Source organism: Bacillus rossius, chromosome 1, assembly GCF_032445375.1.
Source record: "Bacillus rossius redtenbacheri isolate Brsri chromosome 1, Brsri_v3, whole genome shotgun sequence".
NCBI classification, from domain to species: domain Eukaryota; kingdom Metazoa; phylum Arthropoda; class Insecta; order Phasmatodea; family Bacillidae; genus Bacillus; species Bacillus rossius.
This window is the reverse complement of record NC_086330.1, coordinates 378,939,525-378,954,148: the sequence shown is the minus strand read 5'-3', so window position 1 is coordinate 378,954,148 and position 14,624 is coordinate 378,939,525. Positions and strand designations below refer to the sequence as shown.

General features: G+C 51.4%; 1 protein-coding gene across 1 annotated transcript in view; it reads left to right on the top strand.

The window, feature by feature from the left end:
• Window positions 1-14,624, top strand: part of LOC134528573 (prostatic acid phosphatase-like) — a 37,184-nt gene that overhangs the window by 4,674 nt on the left and 17,886 nt on the right. The window contains exons 3-4 of the mRNA XM_063362315.1: window positions 2,548-2,781; window positions 5,720-5,887. Coding sequence (XP_063218385.1) covers window positions 2,548-2,781; window positions 5,720-5,887 — 402 coding nt within the window. The remainder of the gene's footprint in view (window positions 1-2,547; window positions 2,782-5,719; window positions 5,888-14,624) is intronic.

Below are 14,624 nucleotides of genomic sequence, written 5' to 3'. Positions count from 1 at the left end.
GCACGTGTTAGAGCTCGCTAGACCAATCACAGGCGCGCGCGAGACTGCAGTGGGAGGGCGCCAGGACATCACGCAGTCCTCCAACCAGATCCATGCCGACCCTGACTTCTCAACAAATCTGAGAAAAGTGTTACGTGAATCGCACTAAAAGAATTGTTTAACAAGTTAAACAGTCTAAATGCTGTTTTAATATTTTTAACTTTTTACATTGTCAAGTTATTTTTATAAAATGCAGTTTACATATTTGTAAAAAAAAACACAAATTGGAAACTATTCATTTTGTTACGAATATTTTACTTTTTTTTTTACAACAGTCGTGTGATAATAATATAAAAATATCTTTGTTAATTTAATTTTGCAAGTATAACTGCCAGTAAAAAAAACTAAATCAAGCCCCATTTTGGTGCCGAGGCATCTGCAGATGGGCTTCGAGCACGGCTAGTGGCCGCCTGGTGTTGCAGGTGGGCTTCGAGCACGGCTAATGGCCACCTGGCGGCACGCGCGGTGTTGCAGGTAGGCTTCGAGCACGCCTAATGGCCGCCGGGTGTTGCAGGTGGGCTTCGAGCACGGCTAATGGCCACCTGGCGGCACGCGCGGTGTTGCAGGTAGGCTTCGAGCACGCCTAATGGCCGCCGGGTGTTGCAGGTGGGCTTCGAGCGTGGCTAATGGCCGCCTGGTGTTGCAGGTGGGCTTCGAGCACGGCTAATGGCCGCCTGGTGTTGCAGGTAGGCTTCAAGCACGGCTGATGGCCGCCGGGTGTTGCAGGTGGGCTTCGAGCACGGCTAATGGCCGCCGGGTGTTGCAGGTGGGCTTCGAGCACGGCTAATGGCCGCCTGGTGTTGCAGGTGGGCTTCAAGCACGGCTGATGGCCGCCGGGTGTTGCAGGTGGACTTCGAGCACGGCTAATGGCCGCCTGGTGTTGCAGGTGGGCTTAGAGCACGGCTAATGGCCGCCGGGTGTTGCAGGTGGGCTTCGAGCACGGCTAATGGCCGCCCGGTGATGCAGGTGGGCTGCGAGCAGGGCTAATGGCCGCCTGGTGTGCAGGTGGGCTTCGAGCAGGGCTAATGGCCGCCTGGTGTGCAGGTGGGCTTCGAGCACGGCTAATGGCCGCCCGGTGATGCAGGTGAGCTGCGAGCAGGGCTAATGGCCGCCTGGTGTGCAGGTGGGCTTTGAGCACGGCTAATGGCCGCCCGGTGATGCAGGTGGGCTGCGAGCAGGGCTAATGGCCGCCTGGTGTGCAGGTGGGCTTCGAGCACGGCTAATGGCCGCCTGGTGATGCCGGTGGGCTGCGAGCAGGGCTAATGGCCGCCTGGTGTTGCAGGTGGGCTTCGAGCACGGCTAATGGCCGCCCGGTGTCGCAGGTGGGCTTCGAGCACGGCTAATGGCCGCCGGGTGTTGCAGGTGGGCTTCGAGCACGGCTAATGGCCGCCTGGTGTGCAGGTGGGCTTCGAGCACGGCTAATGGCCGCCTGGTGTGCAGGTGGGCTTCGAGCACGGCTAATGGCCGCCCGGTGTTGCAGGTGGGCTGCGAGCAGGGCTAATGGCCGCCTGGTGTGCAGGTGGGCTTTGAGCACGGCTAATGGCCGCCCGGTGATGCAGGTGAGCTGCGATCAGGGCTAATGGCCGCCTGGTGATGCCGGTGGGCTGCGAGCAGGGCTAATGGCCGCCTGGTGTGCAGGTGGGCTTCGAGCACGGCTAATGGCCGCCCGGTGTCGCAGGTGGGCTTCGAGCACGGCTAATGGCCGCCCGGTGTTGCAGGTGGGCTGCGAGCAGGGCTACTGGCCGCCTGGTGTGCAGGTGGGCTTCGAGCACGGCTAATGGCCGCCCGGTGTCGCAGGTGGGCTTCGAGCACGGCTAATGGCCGCCCGGTGTTGCAGGTGGGCTGCGAGCAGGGCTAATGGCCGCCTGGTGTGCAGGTGGGCTTCGAGCACGGCTAATGGCCGCCCGGTGATGCAGGTGGGCTGCGAGCAGGGCTAATGGCCGCCTGGTGTGCAGGTGGGCTTCGAGCACGGCTAATGGCCGCCTGGTGATGCCGGTGGGCTGCGAGCAGGGCTAATGGCCGCCTGGTGTGCAGGTGGGCTTCGAGCACGGCTAATGGCCGCCTGGTGTGCAGGTGGGCTTCGAGCACGGCTAATGGCCGCCCGGTGATGCAGGTGGGCTGCGAGCAGGGCTAATGGCCGCCTGGTGTGCAGGTGGGCTTCGAGCACGGCTAATGGCCGCCCGGTGATGCAGGTGGGCTGCGAGCACGGCTAATGGCCGCCTGGTGTGCAGGTGGGCTTCGAGCACGTCTAATGGCCGCCCGGTGATGCAGGTGGGCTTTGAGCACGGCTAATGGCCGCCCGGTGATGCAGGTGGGCTGCGAGCAGGGCTAATGGCCGCCTGGTGTGCAGGTGGGCTTCGAGCACGGCTAATGGCCGCCCGGTGTGCAGGTGGGCTTCGAGCACGGCTAATGGCCGCCCGGTGATGCCGGTGGGCTGCGAGCAGGGCTAATGGCCGCCTGGTGTGCAGGTAGGCTTCGAGCAGGGCTAATGGCCGCCCGGTGTTGCAGGTGGGCTTCGAGCACGGCCACGAGCTGGGCCGGTTCCTGCGCGCGCGCTACGGCTCGCTGCTGCCGGCCAGGTACAACATGAGCCGCCTGCTGGCGCGCAGCACCGACTCGGACAGGACGCTGCAGACGGCCGAGTGTGTGCTGGCGGGACTGTACCCTCCCCTGCACCACTCGTGGGGCCGCGTGCGCTGGCAGCCCGTGCCCGTCTTCTCCACGCCCTCCGAGCACGACCACGTGAGTAGCCGTCGCGCCGTCTCCAGCGGCGAGTTGTCGCTCAGGGGAGAGGCTGTCATTTGGTTACTGACACTAGTTGCAGCTGCATGAAGGACAATGCCGAGTGTGTATAATAGCTCGAAGGGAAATTCCATGATGCAGTGAGTATTTTTAAACAACACGGTAACCACAAAAAAAAAATAATAATAATAACGTGACAGCGTGTCTTTCAGTACCGGCCAGTTTTGTAAAAAAAAAAAAAAAAAAAAAAAACACATCTAACCTCGGAAACGATAATAATTCCTGTGTTCTCATGTTGTTCAGGTTGCAAATAAACTTTAATACGAAACACTGACACGAAATTTAAACAAAATGTAGAGTGGCATGGATATACTGATAAATAAAAATATTAGCTTTTTTAAAGTAACAAAATTTCTGGACGTGAATCACACACGTACTTTCTGCAATCGGCGCTAGAATTCGCTGCCTGAATCGTAAAAGTTGCTTGCCACAATGACGCGCAGATAGCAGCACGAATCATCAGGAATTTTTAAACTATTATGAAAACCTAACGGTAAAAACGTAAAAAGACTTGAAAAAAATTCAAACCCCGGCTTTGGATCTGATTTTCAACAAGGAATTTTATTTCAATACTGTCCATCTTGTTAAAATTCACTAAACAGTTAAAACTATAAATTTTCTGCTAACATTAGAAGTGATTCTTCTTTGGCATTACTAAAATATTAACCTGAAACATGTTTAATCACATATTATAACACTAAATATATGTTTGCATATTTATTTTTGCTTTAATGACTGAAATCAGTTTGTAAATACTTCCTACAATAAAATTTTAACCTTATTGACGTGATTAAACATTCATGTTTAATATTGTTATATTATAATGTTACAAAAAAATAAGAAAGAAATAACTTTATGATTGACGCTATTTGACCCCACATCCCTTGAAGTTTATGAGCACGGACTCTACCGCTCTGCCAGTAAGGCTATTGGAACATCGGAATGAGAATAATTATGTATTCTAATCGTTGTAATGCCAGGTTTATGACGTATTTCAAAACGTGAAATAACCTTTTACTGCGACTATTTTTAGTTTACCCAATATATCCCAAGGCAGTTTCGCTAGCTTAATTTACATACAAAAACAAACAAAAAACAATACTTTTGGGATGTCCCCTAATATTTACGAAAGTGACTATATACGGGTTTAGGTTTATGTTGCTACACGTGGGTCTTGTTTACACTTTTACGTTCAGCGAATTCCATTCCTTTATTTTATCGAAATGACTCCTAGTAAATGACTTATACCGACAGCTAAGATGTTTACACATCAATAAAAGGATAAGCATTATAATAATTTCCTGCAAGGGGGGCAGTGGTAGTTCTAGTTTTGACTCCAGCCAATAAACGTGACCAGATTGCACACCCCCACTCCATATCTTCTTCCCTACATGGTCAACAGCTACATTATCCCATGTGTATAGACTGGTTATACTTGGACAGAAAAGTAAGGAACCAACCCAGGACTTGCCTGGAGTGACTTCGGATGAACCACGTGGGAAAGGAAATCAGTTTGGTCGAACCGCGATTCTAAAACAAACTTTAACAAACCGCAGTAAGCAGTCGATTTAATCTTTTACTCAATTCGCAGTAAAAAAAATAGGAATGAGCCAATCAAATCCTCAAATACTGTCAAATCCTTAGTATTCGAAAGATTCGATATTCGAGGAATATTATTTAAAGGAAAATATTAGAGGAAATAACGTAAATTAAAAAATTCAACACTGATAACCTCTGAAGTTAACTAAATCATTTTTTTACTTAATACCTGTCCCGTTTATATTCCCAAGATATTGTAATTTTACATGTACAATCACAATATGTATGCACTGATTCTAGACACTTAGTTGGTAAAACAAACATTTAAAGGGTTGAAAGTTTCAACACCATAGCTAACATTTTTATTTCTTGGGAATTATTTAGTTTTCGACCCATGAGACATAGATTTGAATTCGTGAGGTATGTTCGAGTTACTCTTTGAGATTCGATTTCGATATTCGGATTAGAGAAATTTTTTTGGATTCGGCCCATCACTAGTAGTCTAATAAAATACTAAAAATTATATGAAAAATATTTTTAAAAATAAGATATACTTAGTTTATGTTTATTTGGAATAACATTGAAATAATTTTATAAAGCGGTCCAGTAGTCTGCGAGTTTGCTTCTTGCAAACAAACTCTCACTCTCTCTTTGTATTGTTACTAGTGGGAAAAACGGGTTCGTAAGGATAGCCTAACAAATTTTATACAGTTTTATTGTTGCTACTAAATTTTTCAGTACTAATTAAATCACCACACTTAATGTCAGTTCACAAATCACTAAGTATATATCCAGTCCGCAGTTCGCACTCCTCACTGGAGCTGGGCTCGACAGTGGTTCGCCCCTCACCACGCGCCTGTCCACACACACAGTCTCGCGCCACTCGGTCGCACTCTCACGGTCCACTCCGTGCTGCGCCACTTTCCGAACTAGCACGCCACTCAACTTCCGCGTCGCCACTTTTATACCCGTTGACCGTCTTTCTGGAACCGACTGGAGTGGTTGTAACGTGTCACATCATCCCGGGTTCTACCCGACGCTCGAAGCATCCAGAACAACGGCGCTCATTCACGCCACTCCACCCGGTGGTCTGAGGAAGCCCGTGGAATTCCCAGGACGCTAAGGAATAGATAGCAGTGCCGAGGGAGGATTGCGAATAGGGGTAGCAGGCCGGGCCGCTCTAATCCCCGAAGGTATGCGCGCGTGACGTCAGTGGCCGTGCCGGCCCAACAGGCCACCCGGGTACCTGCCTGCCATGTTCGTCACAGTATCACCAGTGCAGACGAGCGTGGCAGCTCGCGGTCCTGGCAAGGAGCGCTGCTTGCTCTGTGACCGGCAGATCCTGAAGGTGCCCAGCTGCGACCTGCTGGACGCCGTGACCGACGCGGTGGCCGACACGGACGAGATGAAGTGCGTGGACAAGAGGATAAGCAAGGTGAAGAAGTACCTGAAGAAAGTCGCGGGGACCAGCCATTGGAACCACGTGTTCGACGCCTTACGCGCCGAGGTGAGTCCCTCTATAGAACACGGAAGGAGATATGGAAGCGGGACTCTTACAATGGAAACTGAAAACCCAATTTTCCGCTATCTGTTAGGGGCGGGGGTTATAACTACTAACAACAAAATCTTGGGCGCATGGCTTATATCTAAAGTTTTTTTTTTTTTTTGGGGGGGGGGGGGGGCACCCGAACCGATCAGTCCATGCCAGAAGATTTATTTACAAGGGACCATGGCCAGTATGTAGGTACACGATCACTGATGGTGATGGCTGGACCAAACGGCACTGGTTCTAGGAGGCCTGTTTAGGTGGATTGATGATGCTGTCTGACGGCGTGATGTGCCTCTCGGCTAGGCTCACCTAGATGTCGGTGGGTGGATCCGGTGATGCGATGGTGCTGCTTGTGGTGTTGTGGTGGTCTCCTGATGTCTTTGGTCCAACAGTGTGACTTGCTGATTTGCAATTTTCAGTATGCATCCGCCGGCCCCACCAATGGTGACGGCATCGTCTTCTTCGTCATTGCGTCGGAGAAGGTCCGTGGTGAAAAGTGGTCGTCGGGGGTGGGGAGCATCTACGGAAGGTTCGGCAGTCAGTCGGATGTTAAGGATCGAGGTTTTGGGAACAGCAGCAGAGGAATTAGGTGGTGGCCTGACGGACTGAGTCGTGGAAGTGTCGAGTTATTGTCGGAGAGCGGCGCGCGGCAGTCCAAGGAGGCAGGCACCAAGCACAGGTCGGTGGTGGTAGGAAGAGGTGTGGGCCCACTTGGAGCAGGCATAGGTAAGGTGTGAGAGGACGTGGGTAGGGTAAAACGGTGATGTGGTTGGGAAGTGAGGTACCTGAGGTAGGATGGAGGACAGGAGCCAGTTGCCCCCTTCACAGCACGGATCTTGGACTTTATGGAACCGAGGATTCCACCGAGGTAGCTTTATATGATAATTTAACTATGTGATGACTAATATCTCAATAGAAGATAATTAAACTATTTAAAAAAAACACTTAATACATTTCATAATATGAGAGAGTTTTCTATATAACTATTGGATAATGTGTTTCTGGTCTGCCAAACCACAAAATAGGTGGCTAGTAATATAAAGTGAATTATTGTTCACTGGTTTATTTGCCTGATAACAGTTGTTGTATTATTTCTCACATTCAATTTAGCTATGTTAACAGTATATTATGAAAGCTACTGTCTAGCGGGTTGACCCAAAACTACTTGAAAAACTAGGTCCCATTTTCGGCAATAACAGTTTCTTCCACACGAGTGGCTCGTGAGTGCGTGCACAGGCGACGCTGGGAGCAGGATCAAGGATAACAGAGGCAAACAGAGACTTCACTCCCAGGTTTCATATAATTATTTTTTTTCCTTTGAAATCAGCTACAAATGATTATGATACTGACGCCGCCGTCAGTGCTCCCTCTGAGAGCACAGGCCGTTATGTGTCCTCAACACCTGATAAGTGCCGCGCCCCGAACGCGCCCGCGCGCGCAACGTAGTGCAGTGCCCCGAACGGCGTGACGTCAGTCACGGCCTCCTACGTGTGCAAAGCGCCCAGCCGGGTGTGGCACTGCGCAAGGGTATTGTTTCTCATGCATTTTATAATATAAACAAAATCTAAGAAATCTAAACCATTCAATAATTAATGTTAATTAAATGATCATATGTTAAAAGGGTATAATTCACAAAACTGGCCGAAGTCATCTTCCCGCGCTCCGCAGTTTTCCCGCGGAATTTCCCCCCTCCCTGGCCGCCGGGGCCAGGGAGGTTAGTCAGTCGCCATCCAGCACTCGCCCGGGCCGGCAGCCCACGCACGGGGAGCCTTCAATTTTCGCGCCAACACCATGTAACGGCAATAGGTAAATATAGTCCAAACGTTTTATATCAGCTCCCCGGTCGGCCCAAATCGGCCGTTAGCAACCTCGCGCGGTCTTTTAATAACATGTGTATCCCATCAGGGATTTTTATATTTTACGTAAGCAATTAGGTGACCCGTCGTGGCACCTGCGCCTCACGCTATTACGTCCCACCTCGGGACATAGGTCTTGGCCCACGCAGGGCGGCACTGCGCCAAACGCGACCACAAACATTCGGACGAGTCATCAACTGGGACTTGCCACCGCCACGTGTACAATATCGTCCCAGATTCTCACGTGTCCGTACCCAGCTTAACGTGGCCTTCGCCACCCCGCGGACTATCCGCTCATGCATATTCTCCTGTGCGGGACTAATCGCAGAAATTCAGTGTAACGTGTTTCAATAAGTAAATATTCTCCTGTGCGGAACTAATCGCAGTAATTCAGTGTAACGTGTTTTAATAAGTAAATATTCTCCTGTGCGGGACTAATCGCAGTAATTCAGTGTAACGTGTTTTAATAAGTAATCATTCTCCTGTGCGGGACTAATCGCAATCACTCAGTGTCATATGTTTTCTTAATTAATCTGCGGGACCGATCGTCCTCACGCTTCACGCCATGTCCGTATACTCTCGCAGGGACCCTAGCAGGTTCAGGTGCGCGGAGCTTAGGTCGACGATGAAGCGGCCAGTCACGTGAAGGTGTGACCTGTAGAGTGTGCGACGTAATAAATAACCAAAAGAACTCGTGTGTTTCATTAATAAGGCGTCCTGGGAGGCCATAACAGCCCGGGGAGTCCATTGTCGCCGCATCCCTGCCTGCAGCCACGAGGCCAGGAACCCCACCCTTGAGATTCAAAATTAACCCACTAGTGTAAATTTACGTAAATTCAGATCAGGCAACGGGGACGGCGTCAATACTACCAACCACACAGTATTAAACGAAAGAAATTTAGTTTTGTCCCAAACAATATCAAGATCTAGGTTTGAATTCATAACTCCTCGAATTCAGTATCAAGGGCATGTTTAATACAATTACCTATACGTTTTAATAAAATATCGTCTAATTTGTATTTCCATTTTCATGGCAAACAATTAGGAATTTTTATAATATTTTATTAGAGACTAAAGGTTATTTTCCTTGATGATCTTAAAACTAATAATGTCAGGTTAACCTAGTTGTTTCACAATACATTACTGTCGTTGGCTCCTGAAATCACGATAGTGATTTATATAAATGCCCATATAATGCTACACACATAAATTGGCTTCTTCTTTAAATGGCAGCTATGAATAGGTACCACAAATATGAATGTACAATTGACTAGTGGCTTCGAAGAATCAACTAAATTCAGAAACACATGGACAGAAAAAATTTTACTTAAATTTTGGCATTAAAACACAAATGATTACTGAGGTCTCCCGATAATTTTTTCCTTTATATTTGAGGCACTACACATTTGTTACCTAATAGTTAAACATCCTATTTATAAATGCGTCAGACAGGCATGTGCAAAACACAACGAGCATTTGCCGAGTGCGATTAAAGAAATGGGTGGGTTAACCCGAGGATTAACCTTTGTTGATACTTGCCTTTATTTTAAAACATTTGTAAAATGGTTTCCTCGACATTAAAATGCGGTTTGAGTCAAAATAATCGTATTAGAAAGTAAAATTACAGATTGTTTACAAGCCAGGTTATTAACAAAAATTTCATTAGCTTTGAATGTGAATGACATCATGATGCTGGTACAGACATAATCGTTAAAGATCATTAAGAACATTGTAGGCTCCGTGTCGCGGCAGCACCTGGCCAAGATGCCGCGATGGACAGATACAGATAGGGTGGTGGGGCCCAGTTTGTTCCTGGTAACTACGCTTTGCTCTCGAAGCACGGAGCCCAGTTAGCAATATAAACACCACGCATGTACTTGTATTACAAATCGGGTCGTTACCACAATGCCGAAATACCATAACGCCGAATGTCAAAATTGACCACAACGCCGACAGCTAGAAAACTGCTGTGTACCATAATGCCGAAATAACAACTGAATGAATTTGTGTGTGTTTCTTAAATGTACCTTAACGCCGAAATACCACAATCAAACCTAACCTTACCTAACCTAACCTAGCATAATATTGCCGTCGTCCGGGGTCTCGGGTTCGAGTCCCGGTGCGGTTCCTAGCAGGAGTGGCTGTTGCAAATGTAATGAGTCCGGGTGGGCGCCAGACTAGCTCTGGTGCTAGTCGGTAGTTGGGTCGTGGGGTCGATTGCCCTGCGTGGCCCACTAGGACCGTCGGCGATGTTGCGTGGGTTTAAGGAATTCCCTACTCGGCGGTGATTGGGGATAGCAGGTTTAAAGAAGCATACGCTGAAATGAGGTAATAAATGACGGGCGTTATTTATTCAGGCGACGGTGGCTCTGGAGTAACTTTGTTGGTTACACGCCACGTCGTACAACAGGTGACGTCACAAGATACAAAAACTACACAATTACACGCAACTAAGTCTGAAAGTTACTTAATTAACGTGGCACAAGTTTACAAAAGGAATGTTACACGAGGTTGCGTTACACAAGTTTACGAATGTTACGTGGAGAGATGCGTCGCACAAGTTTACAAAAGAAATGTTACACGAGGTTACGTTACACAAGTTTACAAATGTTACGTGGAGAGATGCGTCGCACAAGTTTACAAAATAAATGTTACACGAGGTTGCGTTGCACAAGTTTACAAAGAAATGTTACAAAGTCACTAATTGTTCCGTATTATCGTGTCCCTAGGCGTTTCTGAGCTTGGCTGCTCAACGAGGGACGAGGGTGATTGGAGGCGGCCAATCCCGTAAATCTGCGTATCGAGGCGGTGCTCGCGTCCACGGCAGTGGAGCGCGGACCGCAGCTAAATTCGCTCAAAAGTTCCCTTACGGGGAGTGTCAGTGCCGGAGCAACTGAGTTTAACCAAAGTTCTGTCCTCGGGAGACGGCCCGTACCGGATACTGAACCTACCCCGCGGACCAAGTTGGGTGCAGGGGGGGGGGGGGGGTTTAGATTTATGCGGCCGGATTAGGTCCTGGACCGAAAAACTGGACCGGGTACACACGGAGAGATTATTAAAAAGGGGTTTTAAGAATGACTATATTTACCAGAAATGAACTCGGTGTGGACAAAGGATGATGTCTCTCCGTGGGACGTGCGTCCGCCCCGGTCCACGAGTCGCGCTGTACTGGCGTCATGTCATGGCGTCCGGCCGAGGCTCGGTGGCCCTCGCGCCAGGGTTGACCTCATTATGTTAGTTTCTGATATGATATGTTAATAAGAGAATTTAATGATGTTAAATTCTTACATTAATTATAAAAGCTGAATCAAGGTCATTCGTCCCTTCTACAAATGAAAGTTATTATATTTAAGAATTATTATGTTTGAATTTTTACGTCACACCAGCGACTGTTCGTCTCTTGTCGGATTGCTCTGGTGGGGTTAATGACGCAACACAAGGTTTGAATAATTATGTCATAAGGTCTGATTGACTGATTCAGGCAGAAGGCCGCCAGGGGAACACTCACACACGTATTGCTGTAGTTACACACGTGAGTGCCCAGGCACTCCTACGTCGCACTTTCGTTGACCAACTTCAAATAAATACGTAACACTGTTTAATAATCTATGTTTGCTTTTTAACGTGGTTGGTTTTAATGACGGTCTGTTTATTTTGGGGGGGGCCGGGTTCTACCTTGGTTGCTGGTGGCTCGCCTGACTCGGGTGGGCCATGGCTAGGGGCGCGTTCCGTTAGCGGGGTTGCATACTGGCGGTTGCAGGTCGGGCTTTAGGGTGGCCTTTGGTCGGACGACGTCAAACGCCCCCCCCCCTCGATAAGCCCGACCTTGCGCCGCTAGTGACCCCGCTACGTGGGGGCGCCCCTAGCTTCGGCAGCAGCTCCAGCCAGGTGGTTGTCGCGGCGGCCGCAGCTGGTAGGGCCTGCGTGCTGTGTCCAGGTCGTCCCACGTCGAACAGCCGGGTGTCGGTTCGTCGACGTGGTCCGGCAGCTGGTAGGGCCCGCGCTCTGGTTCTGGGTGGTCCCGCGTCGGATGTCCGGGGTGGGCCGGCAGTTGGTAGGGCCCGAGCTCTGGACCTGGGGTGTCCCGCGTCGAGTGTCCGAGGTGGTCCGGCAGCTGGTAGGACCCGCGCTCTGGACTTGGGTGGTCCCGCGTCGGATGTCCGGGGTGGGCCGGCAGCTGGTAGGGCCCGCGCTCTGGACCTGGGGCGTCCCGTGTCGAGTGTCCGAGGTGGTCCGGCAGCTGGTCGTATGCGCAGTTGCGCCTTCAGCTCCTGGTTCCGTCGTTCGGTGGGGTTTGCCCTCGGGTGGTAGGCTGGCGTGGTGTGGTGTTCGACCTCGTGGTCGATGCACCAGGTCTTCCACTGACGGCCCAGGAACTGGCTGGCGTTGTCTGTTAATATGGACTGGGGGTAGCCCCAACGTGACAGAAACTCATTGGTCAGGATGTGAAGTAGAGTGGTGGTCCTGATGTAGCTGCACGGGTACGCTTCGGTCCACTGCGTGAACAAGTCTGTCACGACAAGCAGGAAGCGTTTCCCGCGGGGCGTGCGGGGGTAGGGGCCCATCACGTCCAGCGCGATGGTCTGGAAGGCGGTGGTGGGCTCCCTAGGTCGTTGTTGCTCCTCCCCGTCCCGTCGGCGTGCCTTTTGTCTCTGACAGACCTCGCACTCACGTACGTATTCACGGACGTCGTGGGTCAGCCCTGGCCAGTAGTAGTGTCGGCCCACTTCGCGGCGGGTCTGGTCCGTCCCGGGGTGTCCGGCGAGGTCGTGGTCATGATGGAACCGCAACGTGGCCTCTCGCGCCTCTGTGGGGACGTAGGTTCGCCAGTCGTCATGGTTGCCTGGGGTCCGTGTCATGACTACGCCGTCCTGCACGCGCCAGGTACCGTGTTCGGCCGCGGGGATCTGTCGACGCCGGCGGTCGGTGTCGGGTGAAGTCCCCTGGGCCTGGCATATGCGTCGATACAGGTCGGTGGCAGTGTTGGGCGGTCCTTCCTCGTCCTGGGCTTCGACCGTGAGGCGGCTACACGTAGTGTCGCCGTGTTCGGGTGGGTTTGGCGTGACTGGGGGTAACATGGCATCCCAGTCGTCGTCGTCCCGCAGTTCGGTGTTTTGGTCGGGTTCTCGTGATAACAGGTCGGGCAGCTGATTTTCGGTGCCGGGGACATGCTCTACCTCAAAATCAAATGATTGGAGAAACAAGGCCCACCGAATCAGCTTGCCCTTCCTGCCCTGCATTGTGTGCAGCCACGTCAGGCATCGGTTATCCGTCCTAAGTGTGAAATTCTTTCCCTCGAGGTGTGGCCGGTACTTTTTCATGGCCCAGACTACGGCTAGGCACTCCTGCTCGTTGCTGTGATATCGGCGCTCCGCCGAACCGAGCTTTGCGCTAGCGTAGTCTGTGACCTCACGCTCACTGTCCGGGCCTACGTGGTATAGTACCGCGCCCACCCCGAGGTTACTCGCGTCCGTCTGTAGATAAAGGCGACGTACTGGGTTTACCCGCGTGAGCGTGTGACACTGTGTGAAGACGAGTTTAACCTCTTCGAATGCGCGCTGGACGTGGTCGTTCCACCGGTACCGTGACTGGGGTGACAGGAGGTCCGTCAGGGGGGCTATTGTCCTCGAGAAGTTAGGGACGTAGCACCGGAGCCAGTTGATCAGGCCGATGAAGCGTTGTAGCTGTTTCCGCGTTCGCGGTACCTCGGCTTCAGCGATCTTCGTGAGGTGGCTCGCTTGCGGCCGGTTACCCGCGGCACTCATGACATGCCCCAGAAACTCGACCTCCTGCGTCCCGATGTGCCACTTGTGGTGCGCGACAGTCAAGTGGTGGGTAGCAAGGCGTTCTAGGACTAGTGTAAGGTCCCGGATGTGTTCCTCCCAGGTCTCTGAGAATACGATTACGTCGTCGAGGTATGCTAGTGCGAAGCGATCGACGTAGCCCTCTAGTACGCGCGTCATCATCCCCTGGAACGTCGCGGGGGCGCATTTCAGTCCGAATGGCATCGCTCGAAATTGGAATTTGCGGCTGTCGGGGATGGTGAACGCGGTCTTCTCGCGGTCCTCGGTCCGTATGGGAACCTGCCAGTACCCTGATTTAAGATCGAGGGTACTGAACACCATTGCTCGTCCTAGTCCTGCTACCGCGTTCTCCACGCTGATCTGGGGTGGCGGGGCGCTAACTGTGATAGTGTTCAGTGGCCGGAAGTCCACGCAGAACCGCAGTGATCCGTTCTTCTTCGGCGCGAGTACAATGCAGGCGTTGTAGCGACTATTCGACGGTTCAATAACACCATCCCGGAGCATCTCCGCGACCTGTTCCCGGATGGCACGTTGCTCCCGGAAACCGTATCCTCTGGGGGGCTCGTACACCGGTTTGTTGTGGGTGGTCGGTATGTAGTTCGTCTGAGGGGGTCGGACACCGTGAATATTTCCTGTCGCTCTGCTAGTACCCGGTCTACGGCGGCACGGTACTCGGGTGGGACGTTGTGACGTACCTGGTGGAGTGTGACGGTTTCATGAGCCCGTGCGGGTAGTGACCCGACGGCATAGACTAACAGCCGCTCTTGTGTGCCGATGTGTACCCGAGTGGCCTTGGTCTCGATTACGGCATCCTGCTCCGCTAGCCAGGGCTGCCCCAGGACTATCTCCTCGCGGAGGTCCTTGACTACGAGGGCGGTCACGGTGGTGGTGTAGCCCCTTATGCTAACCTGGAGTGTCGCTCGCCCTACGGTCAGGCCTGGCCGGGTGTTCGTGGCTAATTGCAATTCCGTCTGTTGTGGTTGAAGTTTCCCGGGCGGTACCAGGTGGGGGGCTACGAATACGTGACTCGCCCCT